We start from the raw sequence: 17,077 nt of genomic DNA, 5'->3' as shown, positions 1-17,077 counted from the left end.
GTATAGATTGCTCTAGGCAGTATAGACATTTTAACAATGTTTATTCTTCCAATCCAAGAGCATGGAACAGTCTTCCATCTTTTTGTGTCTTCTTCAGTTTCTTTCATGAGTGTTTTGTAGTTCCTCGAGTACAGGTCCTTTACCTCTTTGGTTAGGTTTATTCCCAGGTATCTTATGGTTCTTGTTGCTAAACCATTTAACCATTGCTAAATGGAATCAATTCTCTAATTTCCCTTTCTGTATTTTCATTGTTAGTGTATAAGAAAGCCACTGATTTCTGTATATTGACTTTGTATCCTGCCACGTTACTGAATTGCTGTATGAGTTCTAGTAGTTTGGGGGTGGAGTCTTTGGGGTTTCCCATATAAAGAATCATGTCATCTGCGAAGAGAGAGAGTTTGACTTCTTCCTTGCCAATTTAGATACATTTTATTCCTCTTTGTTGTCTGATTGCTGTTGCTAGGACTTCTAATACTATGTTGAACAAGAGTGGTGAGAGTGGGCATCCTTGTCGTGATAAATATTATACAACCCGATGAAGGACAGTGGAATGGAGGAGGTAGGAGGCTGCTAAGAAAGCATCCCAATCATGGAAAACAGCAGGGGTGTGTTTTAGGGATTGAAAGCAGTAGAGTGTGGTTCAAGCATTGGGTGTAGGGATAAAACTAGTGGAGAGGGAGCTTTGGAGTTGAGAATTATGGGAGATGAACCTGGAGACATGAACAAGGGCCAGATCATGAAAGGGCCTGTAAACTGTGTTAAGGAGTTCAGACAATGCTGAGGCCAATGAAAGTCACTACACAGATTTGAGTTCTTAACATCATTCTAGTTGCAATATGGAGAATGGATTGAACGAGGGGTAAGACTGGAGGCAGGGAAACCAGTCAAGAGGCTACTACACCAATACAGGGATCTGGGATCATGGTCATTGGTATTAAAAAAAAAGTTCACAGCTTCCAGAGATATTTAGGAAACACAGTCAACACACCTTGGTGATTAATTAGATGTGGGTGGGAGATGAAGGAGTGGGAACAAAATAGGAAAAAGGTTTTGGATGGGTGAAGTTGAAAGGCACTTGGTGATTCAGGTCTGGAGATCAGGAAAGAGTCCTGGGTTGGAGAAGCATATTCAGTAAGTTGTCTCTCTCTCTGTGTGTGTGTGTGTGTGTGTGTGTGTGTGTGTGTGTGTCTGTGTGTGTGTGGTGTGAGTGTGTATGTGTATATATGTTTTGTGTGTATATACACACAATTATATATTATATATACATAATCATATATATTTTATATATATATATATATGTGATATACACACACACACTCTTTAGCCAAGGAATGGATAGATTTCCTAAGGAATGAGTAGATTAATGTGATGGTCAGGAAAAAAACCTAGCAAAGTTTGGGAAGATATATTTCAAGGAGACCTCTCTGGTGGGGAGAGGGGGAGGGAAAGATATTGTAGGAAGTTTGAGAGAAGCATGACAGAATTTTAAACAATTTTTGCTTTATTGTTTAATTTTTAAATTTAAATAAAGTAAATTTAACTTTGGTATACTATAAACTTTTACACTTTCATATAATCTTGTAACCACCATCTCAGATAGAATATAGCTATTATTTTCATATACTAATTTTATATGAACACTGGCTTTCATTATTCTAGGGGAAATATTCAAGATGTGATTACTGGGTGATATGGTAAATATATATTTAACTTTATAATAAACTGCCAAACTCTGTTTTCCAGAGTACCTGTGCTATTGTCCATTCCCACCAGAAATGTAGGAGAATTCCGATTATTCTGCATCCTTGTCAACACTTGGAATTATCACTATTTTTTAAAAATTTACCCACTCTGGGTCATAGTGTAGCTCTATTTTTAATTTTTTTGAGGAACATCCATACCATTTTCCAAAGCAGCTGCACCAATTTGCATTCCCACCAACAGTGTAAGAGGATTCCTCTTTCTACACAACTTCTCCAACATTTGTTGTTTCTTGCCTTGCTGTTCATAGAAGCAATGTCCACAATAGCCAAAATGTGGAAAGAGCCAAGATACCCTTCAACAGACAAATGAATAAAGAAGATGTGGTCCATGTGTACAATGGAATATTACTCAGCCATCAGAAAGGATGAATACCCAACTTTTGCATCAACTTGGATGGAACTGGAGAAGATTATGCTAAGTGAAATAAGTCAGAGAAAGTCAATTATCATATAGTTTCACTTATTTGTGGAACAAAAGGAATAGCATAGAGGACATTATGAGAAGGGAAAAATGAAGGGGTAGAAATCAGAGTGGGAGACAAACCATGAGATGCTATGGACTTCAGGAAAGAAATGGAGAGTTTTAGAAGGGAGCGGGGTGGAGGGATAGGTGAGCCTGGTAGTAGGTATTAAGGAATGCGGCATGGACTGTATGGAGCACTGGATGTTATGTACAAACAATGAATCATGAAACACTACATCAAAAACTAATGATGCACTGTATGGTGACTAACATAACACAAATAAATAAATAAATAAATAAATAAATAAATAAATAATAAACAAATACGCAAACAAACCCATTCTAGTATGAGTGTAAAGAATTCTTCTTGCAGTTCTAATATGCATTTTCCTAAGCTAGTGACGTTGAGCATCCTTTCTAGTGCTTCTTTCCACTTTTTCTGGTGAGATGTCCATTCAAACCTTTCGCCAATTTTTTTATTGTGTTTCTTTTCTAATTTTTTTTTCCCTTTTTATTAATTTTTTCAGCGTAACAGTATTCATTCTTTTTGCACAACACCCAGTGCTCCATGCAAAACGTGCCCTCCCCATCACCCACCACCTGTTCCCCCAACCTCCCACCCCTGACCCTTCAAAACCCTCAGGTTGTTTTTCAGAGTCCATAGTCTCTTATGGTTTGCCTCCCCTCCCCAATGTCCATAGCCCGCTCCCCCTCTCCCAATCCCACCTCCCCCCAGCAACCCCCAGTTTGTTTTGTGAGATTAAGAGTCATTTATGGTTTGTCTCCCTCCCAATCCCATCTTGTTTCTAATTTTTTTAAAAAAGATTTTATTTATTTATTTCACAGACAAAGATCACAAGTAGGCAGATAGGCAGGCAGAGAGAGAGGAGGAAGCAGGCTCCCTGCTGAGCAGAGAGCCCGATGCGGGGCTCGATCCCAGGAATCTGGGATCATGACCTGAGCCGAAGGCAGAGGCTTTAACCCACTGAGCCACCCAGGCGCCCTCTTTTCTAATTTTTGAACTTTTAGAGGACTTTACATATAGGTCTGGATACAAGTCCTTTATCAGATACATGTTTTGCAAGTATTTTCTCCCTGTCAGTGGCTTGTCTTTTTATTTTCTTAACAGTGTTCTTTTGAGAAAACATTTTAAATTTTGTTCAAGTCTAAACTGTAAATTTTTCCTTCAGTGTATTTTACTTTTGATGTCATATCTAAGAACTTAAGTCAAAGTGACAACCTAAGTCAAAGTGACAAAGGTTTTTCCTACATTCTAAGCATTTTATAGTCTTAGATTTTACATTTCGGTATATGACCCATTTTGAATTAAGTTTTTATATGTTGTGAAATGTACATGTTGTAGTGATGTCCAGTTGTTCTAGCACCATTTGTTGAAAAGACTATTTTCTCCAGTGAATAACATCTTTGTGCAAAAACCAACAGACTATCCTTTTGTGGGTCTGTTTCTGTATTTTACTTTTTATTCTGTTCCATTGGGTTTATGGGTCTATCCTTTTGCCAATACCACACTGTCCATACTACTGTGAAATTATAGTATGTCTTAAAATTGGATACATTTTGTGTTCTGACTTTGATTTTCTTCTTCAGAATTTTTTTTGGCATTTTAGTTCCCTCACTTTTCCATATAAATTTTAGAATCAGATTGTCTATATCTATAAAAATCCTGCTACAGTTTTAATTGGGATTGCATTAAATCTGTCTACCAATTTGGGGAACACTAAGATCTTAACTACATTGAGTCTTCTGACTCATGAACATAGTATATTTCTTTCTTCATTTAAGACTTCTTCAGTCTTTTTCATCACTGTTCTGAAGGTTTCAGCATGCAGATATTATATATGATTTGTTAGATTTATATCTAGCTATTTAATTGCTGGAGTTATTGTAGGTGATACTGTGTCTTTTGATTTTGGTTTCCCAATTGCACATTACTAGTGTATAGAAACACAATAGATGCTGGTGTGTTGATCTTATTTGCTGTGAACTAACTAAACTCACTTATTTAGTTCTAAGAGTTTTTGTAGATTCTTTGAATTATCTATGTAGACAATCAAGTCATCTGCAAATCAGGACAGTTTATTCTTTTCCAGAGTGCCTTTATATCTTTTTCTAGTGCTACTTCATGTTAGGACTTTTACTATGATAACGGATAAGAGTGATATGAGAAACTGTATGAAGTTGTGATTAATAGAGGAAAGAACTACTGGTAAGTAAGTAAGTAGTGAAGCCAGTTTAGGCTGGAGACATGTAAATGTAAACATGTAAACTCAGTTGTGTTTTTTTGTGAAAAGTTGAAATCAGTATTTATAATCAGTTCTGTTATTTTTGTAGTAATTCTCAATATTTTTGTAGTAATTCTCAGCAGCCTGAGTATAGGAATGGAGAAGGCAGATAGATTGAATCTGGATTTTTTTTTTTCTGGCTGAGGAAGGAGTTAGGGCAATATAAATATTGGCAAGAAATGCCACTTGCAGGAACATGGATAGACCTGCAAGGTATGGTGATAACTGAAATAAGTCAGAGAAAGACAAATACCATATGATTTCACTTATATATGGAATTTAAGAAACAAAACAAATGAACAAAGAAAATGATGAACAAAAAAACACAGACTCTTAAATACAGAGAACAAACAAGAGGTTTCCAGAGGGAAGGCTGTGTGGGATTGGTGAAATACATAAAGAACACAAGAATACAACTTATCTTTGTTTTTTGTTTGTTTGTTTGTTTTTAAGAAGAAGACTCTATTATTTTATTTTTTATTAATTTTTTATTAAGATATAAGGTATTATTAGCCCCAGGGGTATAGTTCTATGAATCGCCAGGTTTACACACTTCACAGCACTCACCATAGCACATACTTTCCCCAATGTCCATAACCCCACCACCCTCTTCCGACCCCCTCTCCCCGGCAACACTCAGTTTGTTTTGTGAGATTAAGAGTCTCTTACGGTTTGTCTCCCTCCTGATTCCATCTTGTTTCATTTATTCTTTTCCTATCCCCAAACCCCCCACATTGCATCTCCACTTCCTCATATCAGGGAGATCATATGATAGTTGTCTTTCTCTGATTGACTTATTTTGCTAAGCATAATACCCTCTAGTTCCATTCATGTCGTCGCAAATGGCAAGATTTCATTTCTTTTGATGGCTGCATAGTATTCCATTGTATATATATATATATATATATATATATATATATATATACATCACCTCTTCTTTATCCATTCATCTATTGATGGACATCTAGGTTCTTTCCATAGTTTGGCGATTATGGACATTGCTGCTATAAACATTTGGATGCACATGCCCCTTCGGATCACTACGTTTGTATCTTTAGGGTAAATACCCAATAGTGCAATTGCTGGGTTGTAGGGTAACTCTATTTTCAACTTTTTGAGGAACCTCCATGCTGTTTTCCAGAGTGGCTTCACCAGCTTGCATTCTCACCAACAGTGGAGGAGGGTTCCCCTTTCTCTGCAACCTCACCAGCATCTGTCATTTCCTGACTTGTTAATTTTAGCCATTCTGACTGGTGTGAGGTGATATCTCATTGTGGTTTTGATTTGTATTTCCCTGACGCTGAGTGATGCAGAGCACTTTTTCATGTGTCTATTGGCCATCTGGATGTCTTCTTTGTAGAAATGTCTGTTCATGTCCTCTGCCCTTTTCTTGATTGGATTATTTGTTGTTTGGGTGTTGAGTTTGATAAGCTCTTTATAGATTTTGGATATTAGCCCTTTATCTGATATGTCATTTGCAAATATCTTCTCCCATTCTGTCAGTTGTCTTTTGGTTTTGTTAACTGTTTCCTTTGCTGTGCAAAAGCTTTTGATCTTGATGAAGTCCTAATAGTTCATTTTTGCCTTTGCTTCCCTTGCCTTTGGCGATGTTCCTAGGAAGAAGTTGCTGTGGCTGAGGTCAAAGAGGTTGCTGCCTGCGTTCTCCTCAAGGATTTTGATAGATTCCTTTCTCACATTGAGGTCTTTCATCCATTTTGAGTCTATTTTCGTGTGTGCGGTAAGGAAATGGTCCAGTTTCATTTTTCTGCATGTGGCTGTCCAATTTTCCCAACACCATTTGTTGAAGAGGCTGTCTTTTTTCCATTGAACATTCTTGCCTGTTTTGTCGAAGTTTAGTTGACCATAGAGTTAAGGGTCCATTTCTGGGATCTCTATTCTGTTCCATGGATCTATGTGTCTGTTTCTTTTGCCAGTACCATACTGTCTTGATGATGACAGCTTTATAATAGAGCTTAAAGTCTGGAATTATGATGCCACCAACTTTGGCTTTCTTTTTCAATATTCCTCTGGCTATTGTAGGTCTTCTCTGGTTCCATATAAATTTTAGGATTATTTGTTCCATTTCTTTGAAAAAAATGGATGGGACTTTGATAGGGAGTGCATTAAATGTGTAGATTGCTTTGGGTAGCATAGATATTTTCACAATATTTGTTCTTCCAATCCATGAGCATGGAACATTTTTTTTTTTTGCATTTTAAATTTTTTTCCCCATTTTATTTATTTTTTCAGCGTAACAGTATTCATTCTTTTTGCACAACACCCAGTGCTCCATGCAAAACGTGCCCTCCCCATTACCCACCACCTGTTCCCCCAACCTCCCACCCCTGACCCTTCAAAACCCTCAGGTTGCCCCAACCTCCCACCCCTGACCCTTCAAAACCCTCAGGTTGTTTTTCAGAGTCCATAGTCTCTTATGGTTCACCTCCCCTCCCCAATGTCCATAGCCCGCTCCCCCTCTCCCAATCCCACCTCCCCCCAGCAACCCCCAGTTTGTTTGGTGAGATTAAGAGTCATTTATGGTTTGTCTCCCTCCCAATCCCATCTTGTTTCATTTATTCTTCTCCTATCCCCCTAACCCCCCATGTTGCTTCTCCATGTCCTCATATCAGGGAGATCATATGATAGTTGTCTTTCTCCGATTGACTTATTTCACTAAGCATGATACGCTCTAGTTCCATCCACGTCGTTGCAAATGGCAAGATTTCATTTCTTTTGATGGCTGCATAGTATTCCATTGTGTATATATACCACTTCTTCTTTATCCATTCATCTGTTGATGGACATCTAGGTTCTTTCCATAGTTTGGCTATTGTAGACATTGCTGCTATAAACATTCGGGTACACGTGCCCCTTCGGATCACTATGTTTGTATCTTTAGGGTAAATACCCAGTAGTGCAATTGCTGGGTCATAGGGTAGTTCTATTTTCAACATTTTGAGGAACCTCCATGCTGTTTTCCAGAGTGGTTGCACCAGCTTGCATTCCCACCAACAGTGGAGGAGGGTTCCCCTTTCTCCACATCCTCTCCAGCATCTGTCATTTCCTGACTTGTTAATTTTAGCCCATTTCTTTGTGTCTTCCTCAATTTCTTTCAAGAGCACTTTATAGTTTTCTGAGTATAGATCCTTTGCCTCTTTGGTTAGGTTTATTCCTAGGTTTCTTATGGTTTTGGGTGCAATTGTAAATGGGATTGAAGGAGTACAACTTATCTTGATGAGCACTGAGTAATGTATACAACTGAACCATACTGTAATATAACACTACTTTAATTATACTTCAAAAATATATTGGTAAGAGAGAAGTTGAAGGCTCTCTCTCTCCAGTCAAAGCTAGGTTCGTCAATGCTGTAACATGTATTCTTTTGGTTGCCAAATAGTATTCCATTGTATGGATACGCCACATTGTTATTTATCTATTCATCAGCAGATTCATGTTATGGTTGTTTCCACATTTTGGCCACTATGAATAAAGCTGCTGTGAACATTTATGTAGAAGTTTTGTGGGGACATATGTTTTCATTTCTCTTCATTATATACAAGGACTGGAATTTCTGGATCATATTGTATTTCTATGCTTAATATTTTGAAAGACTGTGAAACTTTTCTAAAGTGATTGAATCATTTAATACTCCAATCAGTAATGTATGAGGTTTCTGATTTTTCCATATCATTGTCAACACTTGTTATTATCTGTCTTTTGGATCCTAGTGGATGTTACGTGGTATATTGTGCTTTTGATTTGCATTTCTCTAATGGCTAATAGTGTTAAGCATTTTTCATGTGCTTATTGATCATTTACACATGGAGAAATGTCTATTCAGATCCTTTGTGTCATTTTTTTTAAATTGGTTTTCTTTTTATTATACAATTGTAAAATTTCTTTATATATTCTGCATACAAGTCTTTTATCATATTTGATTCACAAATATTTTCTCCTCAAAGGCCAAATATATATCATGACCATGGGGTCATGAATTATGTGGGATGTTCAAAATAGGTCTATAGAGACATAAGGGTAGACTAGTAGTTATCAAGAAGTGGGAATGGAAGAATGAGGAATGATTGCTTAAGAGTATGGAGTTTCTCAATGTTCTAAATTAATTGCGATGATGATTGTACAACTCTGTGACTATGCTAAAAACCACTGACTTGTACATTTTAAGTGGTCAAATTATATGGTATTGTGAATTATAGCACAAATAAAGCTGATAAAAATGTAATTTTAAAATTAAACTGCATTCATATAGCTTTTTTTTTTTTTAAAGATTTTATTTATTTATTTGACAGACAGAGATCACAAGTAGGGAGAGAGGCAGTCAGAGAGAGAGAGAGGAAGAAGCAGGCTCCCCGCCAAGCAGAGAGCCCAATGCGGGGCTCGATCCCAGGACCCTGGGATCATGACCTGATTGAAAGGCAGAGGCTTTAACCCACTGAGCCACCCAGGCGCCCCTTCATATAGCTTTTTAATGTAACTATTAATTGTTCTTCAAAATAGTTACTTTTAATGGTGCAAACTATTTCATCATAATAATGGAATAATTTACTTCACCATTCCTCTGTTGTTAGATATTTAGTTTTGTTTCTATTTTTCTGGTATTATGATAAATTGATAATTCATACTTTTGTAGATCTTGGATTATTTCATTAAAATACTTTCTAAAATTTGGTTATCAAATAAAATTATATGATCATTTTGTGGTTTTTATAAATGTTATTAAATTGACATAAAAATGATGTATGAATTTAAACTTATATCAGCAGTATATAAGATACCTGTTTCAATATGTCTTTATCAATACTAAGTACTATAATTTATAAAAATTGGTTGCTTTAGTAGACAAAAATTGATATTTTGGGCTATTTTAATTTGTATCCTTTCTAATGAAGTTGAACAATTTTCATGTTTATTCTTCATCTAAACTTTCATTTTTTTATTGTCCATTTTCTAATGGTTCTATTTTTTTCCTTTCTGATTTGTAGTATCTTTGTAAATTAAGGATATTAAATTTTATGTATTATATGTTTTGCAAATGTTTCTACTAGTTTGTTTTTTTCATTTTGAAGGAATTATTTAGAATCAGTGCCTTTGTTGTAAAAATTAAGGCAATAATTTCTTTTTTACTGACAAAATTTGAAGCAAAATTTAAAAATATGTTAACATTTGTTAATTTTAAGTTATAAATAAATGGGTATTTAATTTACAAATTTTGGGGAGATGGAGTGTTATGCACATGAATTCTATGTAAGGTCTATAGAAAGGGAAACACATTATAAGGGCTATTAGTCAAGTTTATAAATTATACATGGAATTTCTACTTATGTGAATAATATGAGGGTGAGGAATTTTACAACTTGTTCACCAGAGTAAGAACTTACTTCTTTTCGAGTCTGCTTCCAAGCCTGTCTCTTAGCAGTCCAGGTAACACTCTAGGTACCTCCCTCAGAATACTGACCTGAGAGATGTAGGAAATGTGTAAACTGCTATGTTTCTGTTTCCACGGTGAGAGATGATGAAGCTTCTGGATAACCTGTAAGGTTGAAAAGTGAAGGTGATCAAATGACCCTTTCTCTTATATGGGTGGGTATTCATTCACTGGTATATTTCCTTTTTGTTCAATCCCTGTAGACAGCAGATATCTGGAGATCTCTAAAGACTGGTATGTTATACCAAAGCATTTGTAACCAGTTGAGATATTCACATTCTAAGAGCAGTCAGGTTGATGTAGTATAAAACAAGATTATTTTATTTATAAACATTATCTGATCTATAATACCGGCAGGTATTAGACTTAGATAGCTGTGATAACAACTCAACATCATCTGGCTTTAATGGGATGCTTGGGTCTTGCTACTCACAAAATTGCCATATCTCATGTTTTTCGATTGGATGTTATTGGAATAGCTATTAAAGTACTTTGGTGTTGTGTTTCAAAAAGGAATGAGGCATCTAGAAAATAAGAGGCTTTGAAAGTAACAAGCAACATCATTTAGGGTACAAATGTTTTTGTCTCCTATCTGAGCATTTCGGGTACACTCTGCATCAGCTAGCTTAATGTACAGATAATCACTTTCTTTATACTCTTTACATAATAATATACTTGGCAGTTTGAGATTTAAAAAAAAAAAAGTCAACCAGGGGGAAGGAAAGTGGCGGTGGAATAGGGGGACCCTAGGCATGTCTTATTCCATGAACACAATGAGATAACTATCAAATCATTCTAAGTACCCCAGAAGTAGAACTGAAGACTGACAGGACAAACTCCACAACTAAAGAAAGAGAAGAGGTCACATTGAAAAAGGTAGGAAGTGGGGAGACATGGTATGGGGGAGAAACGGATCACAGGTGCTGCAGAGGGGAGGGAGCCATGGTCATGGAGAAGGGAAAGAGAGAGAAAGAAACACAGGGAATGCATAAGAATGTTTCCCCAAAGCCACTGGCTTGGAAAAGAGGAGGGCTGAATTTCATGAGTTCTTGCAAAGAGCAGAGCTTAAAGCCTCCAATTTTAAAAGTCAGCAAGCTTGGTTGGGACAGAGCCTGGAGCGTACTTTGCTGCTCCTGGACAGAAGGCAGGCAAACAACGCAGGGGCATAGGGTATGGAAACAATGATCTGAAGAACACCTGAGGCATACAGAAGGGAGATTATTTGCTCTTCTCAGAGCACCACACTGAGCGCCAGCGTCCACAGAGATGCCTCTCTAGGACAAAGGAGCTGGCCTGTACCATTTTTCTACCCTGTCTATCAGCATAAATATAGAGTCTCCTGGGGTTGCTGGGGTGCTGGGTTGGCATACAGCAGTGCCAACAAGCCCCATACCCTTGCACATTGGTAGGACTCCCCTTCTCAGTCACACTTGCCTCAGTCCCAGTGCAGTGAAGCCCCTCCCCAAGAAGATCAGAACAAACAGCTAGCCAGACCATATCTCCCAACCAGAGAGTTCTGCAGGGCCTCAGTTCTGGTGGAGGTGGTGTTAGATCTCATTTCACAAGAAGACGAGAGCATACCTAGTTAAAACTCACTTCATTCAGGACAGGAACCAAACACTGCCCACTGGAAGTAAGGAGAGCCTCTGCAGATGACTGGCCTGAAGGACAGAGAAGCCAAAACACAACAACAGAGTATACGAAGCACACATCAGAGACACTCCCTGAAGTCCCAGACCCTGGGTACTACATGACCCCGTTGTCATAAGGCCATTACATTCAGGAGCAGAAGATATAACTGGCTTTTCCAACACAGAGATGAAGGTAGAGACTTAGACAAAACACAAACATGGAGGAATTTATCCTAAATGAAAGAATAAGATAAGGCCATGGCCAGAGATGTAAATACAACAGATATAAAGGAACATGCCTGATAGAAAATTTGAAGCAAGAATTATTTATATGAATACTCACTAGGCTTGAGAAAAGAATGAAAGACATCAGGGAATCCCTTACCACAGAGAAAAGTATTTTTAAAAAAAAACAATCAATCAGAAAGGAAAAATGCAATAGATAAGATTGAAAACAGGCTTGATGCAATGAACAACAGACTGCAAGAAGAAGAGGAATGAATCAGTGACCTAGAAGACAAAATAATGAAAAGTAATGAAGGTGAACTAAAGAGAGAAAGAAGATTATACAACACAAGAATAGACTTAGGGGACTCAGTGACTTCATCAAACACAATAACATTCTTATTATAGGAGTCCTAAAGAAGAGGGAGAAACAGGGGCATAAAATTTATTTGAAGAAATAATAGCTGAAAATTTCTCTAACTTGTGGAAGGAATGAGATATCCAGATCCAGGAGGCAGAGAAAACTCCCATCAAAATCAACAAAAGCAGGCTAACACCAAGACATTTCATAATTAAATTTGAAAAATATAGGGATAAAGAAAAAAATCTTAAATCAACAAGACAAAAGAAGTCCTTAACTTATAAGGAAAAAACCATAAGGCTAGCTAGGGATGTCTCAACAGAAACTTGGCAAGCGACAAGAAAGTGGCATGATACATTAAAAGTGCTGAATGGGAGAAACTGGCAGCCAAGACTACTCTATCCAGGAAGGTTATCATTCAGAATAGAAGAAGAGATAAGGAGTTCCCAAGGGAAAAAAAAACACTAAAGGAGTTCATGACCACAAAACCAGTCTCACAAGTAATATTAACAGGGACTCTTTGAGTGGAAAGGAAAAAGCCAAACGTGGTAAAGACCAGAAAGGAGGAGGGGTGTCTAGGTGGAGCCTGACATGAGGCCCGATCTTATGGCTCTGAGATCATGACCCGAGCCAAAATCAAGAATCAGATGCTTAACTAACTGAGCCACCCAGGTGCCCCAAGAGAAGTACTTATATCATACAAACTAGACTTTATTTTTTTTCAATATTTATGTATTTATTTTAAAGAGAGTGTGAGTGCAGGGGAGGGTTGGGAAGGCCAGAGGGAAAAGGACAGACAAAATCTCAAGCAGACTCCCCACTGAGCGAGGAGCGTGATGTGGAGCTTGATCCCAGGACTCTGAATCATGACCTGAGCTGAAATCAAGAGTCAGATGCTTAACTGACTGAGCCACCCAGGTGCCATAAGACAAACTAGACTTTAAAACAAAGACTGTAACAAAAGATGAAGAAGGGCCCTATATAATCATAAAGGGGACAATCCAACACAAAAATCCAAAAATTGGATGTATCTATACACCCAACATGGGAGTACCAAAATGCATAAAACACTGAATATCAAACATAAAGGAAATAAATGATAAAAATACAATAACATTAGGGGACTTTAATACCCTACTTACATCAATGGACAGATCATCTAAACAGAAAATAAACCAGGAAACATGGTTTTGAATGACACACTAGACCAGATGGACTCAACAGATATATATACAACATTCCATCATAAAACAGCAACATACACATTTTTTCAAAGTGTACATGGGCCCAACAGAATAGACAACAAACTAGGTCACAAATCTGGCCTCAAAAAATACTACAACATTGAAGTGGTAACATGCAACCTTACTGACCATAGAGCTATGAAAGTAGAAGTCAACCACAAGAAAAAATTTGGAAAGACCACAAATACATGGAAGTTAAACAATATGCTACTAAACAATTAATGGGCCAATAAGGAAATTAAAGAGGAAATTTAAAAATACATGGAAACAAATGAAAATGAAAACCTGACTGTCCAAAACCTTTGGGAGGCAATCACAAGCGATCACAAGATGGACGTGTATACCAATAAAGGCCTAATTCATGAAGCAAGAAAAATCTCCAATCAAACCTAACCTTACACCTAAAGGAGCTAGAAAAAGAAAAACAAATGAAGCCTAAACCCAGCAGAAGGAGGAAATAATAAAGATTAGATCACTAATGAGTGATATAGAAACTAAGAAAATAATAGAACAGAACAATGAAACCAGAAGGTAGTTCTTTGACAACATTAATAAAATTGACAACCCTCTTGCTAGACTTACCAAAATAAAAGAGAAAGGACCCAAATAAATAAAATCACAAATGTGAGAGGATAAGAAACAACCAACACCACAGAAATCCAAACAATTATGAGAATATTATGAAAAAAATAATGCCAACACACTGGGCAATCTGGAAGAAGAGGATAAATTCCTAGAAACATATAAACTACCAAAACTGTAACAGGAAGAAATAGAAAAATTGAACACACAAATAACCAGCAAAGAAACTGAATCAGTAATCAAAAAAATCTCCCTAATAACAAAAGTTGAGGATCAGATGTCTTCCCGGAGGAATTCTACCAAAACATTTGAAGAATAGTTAATACTTATTCTTCTCAAACTATTAAAAAAAATAGAAATGGGAGGAAAACTTCCAAACTCATTCTATGAGGCCAGCATTACCCTGACATCAAAACCAGAGGGAGATACCACTGAAAAAGAAAAATACAGGCCAATATCCCTGATGAACATGGAGGCAAAAATTGTCAATAAAATACTAGCAAACCAAATAATTTAGCAAAATATAGCAAAACAATACTTTAAAAGAATAATTCACAAGATCAATTTGGATTTATTTCTGGGTTGCAAGGATGGTTCAATATTCATAAATCAATCAGTATGATGCACCACAATAAATAAATAAGAATCATATGATCATTTGAATAGATGCATAAAAATGCATTTAACAAAGTTCAACATCCATTCATGATAACAAGCCTCAACAAAGTAGGTTTGAGGGAACATACCTCAACACAGATGAAAAACCCAAAGTTAACATCATATTCAATGGGGAAAAAACTGAGAGCTTTACTTCTATGGAAGGGAACAAGACAAGGATGTCTACTCTCACTACTGTAATTTAACATAATATTCTAAGTCCAAGCCACAGCTATCAGACAACAGAAAGAAATAAAAGGCATCCATATCAGCAAGGAAGTAGTAAAATGTTCACTATTTACAGATGATATAATTTGTATAGAAAACTTTAAAGACTCTACCCCCCCCCAAAAAAAAACCCTGCTAGAACTGATACACAAAACACAGGATACAAAATCAATATACAGAAATATATTGCATTCCCATATACAATAATGAAGCAGCAGAAAGAGAAATCAAGGAATCAATCCCATTTATAACTGCACCCAAACCCGTAAGATACCTAGGAATAAACCTAACCAAAGAGGTGAAAGACCTGCACTCTGAAAACTAGAAAATACTGATGAAAGAAACTGAAGATGACCCAAAGAAATAGAAAGACATCCCATGCTCAGGGATTGGAAGAACAAATATTCTTAAAATGTCCATACAACCCAAAGCAATCTATGCATTTAATGCAATTCTTACCAAACAACCACCAGCATTTTTCATAGAGCTAGAACAAACGATCATAAAATTTGTACGGAACCACAAAAGACTCTGAAGAGCCAAAAAAAACGTAAAAAGAAAAGCAAAGTTGGAGGCATCACAATTCTGCACTTCAAGTTACATTACAAAGCTGTAGTGATCCAGACAGTATGGCACTGGCACAAAAATATAGACACAGATCAATGGAAGAGAAGAGAAAACCCAGAAATGAGCCCACAACTATATGGTCAATTAATCTTTGACAAAGCATGGAAGATTACCCAATGGAAAAAAAGACAGTGTCTTTAACAAATGATGTTGGAAAAACTGGACAGAGAGATACAAAAGAATGAAATTGGACCACTTTTTTACACCAAAAATAAAAACAAATTAAAAATGGATTAAAGAGGGGTGCCTGGGTGGCTCAGTTGGTTAAGTGTCTGCCTTTGGCTCAGCTCATGATCTCAGGGTCCTGGGATTGAGCCCCACATCGGGCTCCCTGTTCGGCGGGAAGCCAGCTTCTCCCTCTCTCACTCCTCCTGCTTGTGTTCCCTCTATCACTGTGTCTTTATCAAATAAATAGATAAAATCTTTAAAAAAATGGATTAAAGACCTGAAACTGTAAAAAAAGACCTGAAACTGTAAAAATCCTAGAAGAGAATACAGGAAGTAACCTCTTTGACATTAGGTGTATCAAATTCTTTCTGGTATGTCTCCTGAGGCAAGGGAAACAAATGAAAACAAACAAACAAAACTATTGGGACTTCTCAAAATAAGCTTCTGCACAATGAAGGCAACAGTCAACAAAACTAAAAGGCAAGCTATGGAATGGGAGAAGATATTTGCAAAATCACTGTCGGATAAAGGATTAGTATCCAAAATATATAATGAACTTATAAAATATAACACCAGAAACAAAGAATCCAGTTAAAAATGGATGAGAGGCTTCAGTAGACCTTTTTTCTGAGGAAGACATCCAGTTGGCCAATAGACACATGAAAAGATGATGATCAGTGAAAATCACTGATCATCCAGAAAATGAAAATCAAAACTACAATGAGGTATCATCTCACACCTGTCAGAAAGGCTAAAATCAGCAATATGAGAAACAGCTAGTTTTGGCAAAGGTGTGGAGGTGGGAAAGGGGAACCCTCCTGCACTGCTGGTAGGAATGCAAACTGCTGCAGCCACTGTGGAAAGGAATATGTAGGTTCCTCAAAAAGTTAAAAGTAGAAATACCCTACAATCCAGCAACTGCACTCCTAGCTATTTTCTCAGGGAATACAATTCAAAGGGATACATGCACCCCAATGTTTATGGCAGCACAATCTACAATAGCTAAATTATGGAAACAGTGGAAAAAGCCCAAGGGTTCATTAATAGATGGATGGAGAAAGAAGATGTGAGGGGTGTGTGTGTACAATGGAATATTACTCAGTCACAAAAAAGAATTAAATCTTGCCATTTGCAATGACATGGATGGAGCTAGATCAGTATCATGGTAAGTGAAATAAGTTTGTCAGAGAAAGAGAAATATCATATGATTTCACTCATATGTGGAATTTAAGAAAGAAAACAAATGAGAAAAAGAGAGAGAGAGAGAGAGGCAAACCAAGAAGTAGGTACTTAAGTAAGAGAAGAAACTGTTACCAGAATGCAGGTGGGTGGGAGAATGGGTTAAAAATATGGTGGGGGACAGGAGTCAAGATGGCGGAGAA

The 17,077-nt window shown here is 36.9% G+C and overlaps 1 protein-coding gene across 1 annotated transcript in view; it reads right to left on the bottom strand.

Annotated features, from left to right (window-relative positions):
- ZDHHC15 (zinc finger DHHC-type palmitoyltransferase 15) overlaps positions 1 to 17,077 on the bottom strand; it is a 197,836-nt gene that overhangs the window by 6,953 nt on the left and 173,806 nt on the right. The window contains exon 11 of the mRNA XM_045995724.1: positions 10,003 to 10,077. Within this exon, the coding sequence (XP_045851680.1) occupies positions 10,031 to 10,077 (47 nt within the window). The 3' untranslated portion in view covers positions 10,003 to 10,030. The remainder of the gene's footprint in view (positions 1 to 10,002; positions 10,078 to 17,077) is intronic.

Source organism: Meles meles, chromosome X, assembly GCF_922984935.1.
Source record: "Meles meles chromosome X, mMelMel3.1 paternal haplotype, whole genome shotgun sequence".
In the NCBI taxonomy this organism is placed as follows: domain Eukaryota; kingdom Metazoa; phylum Chordata; class Mammalia; order Carnivora; family Mustelidae; genus Meles; species Meles meles.
This window is presented reverse-complemented; position numbering and strand designations above follow the sequence as displayed.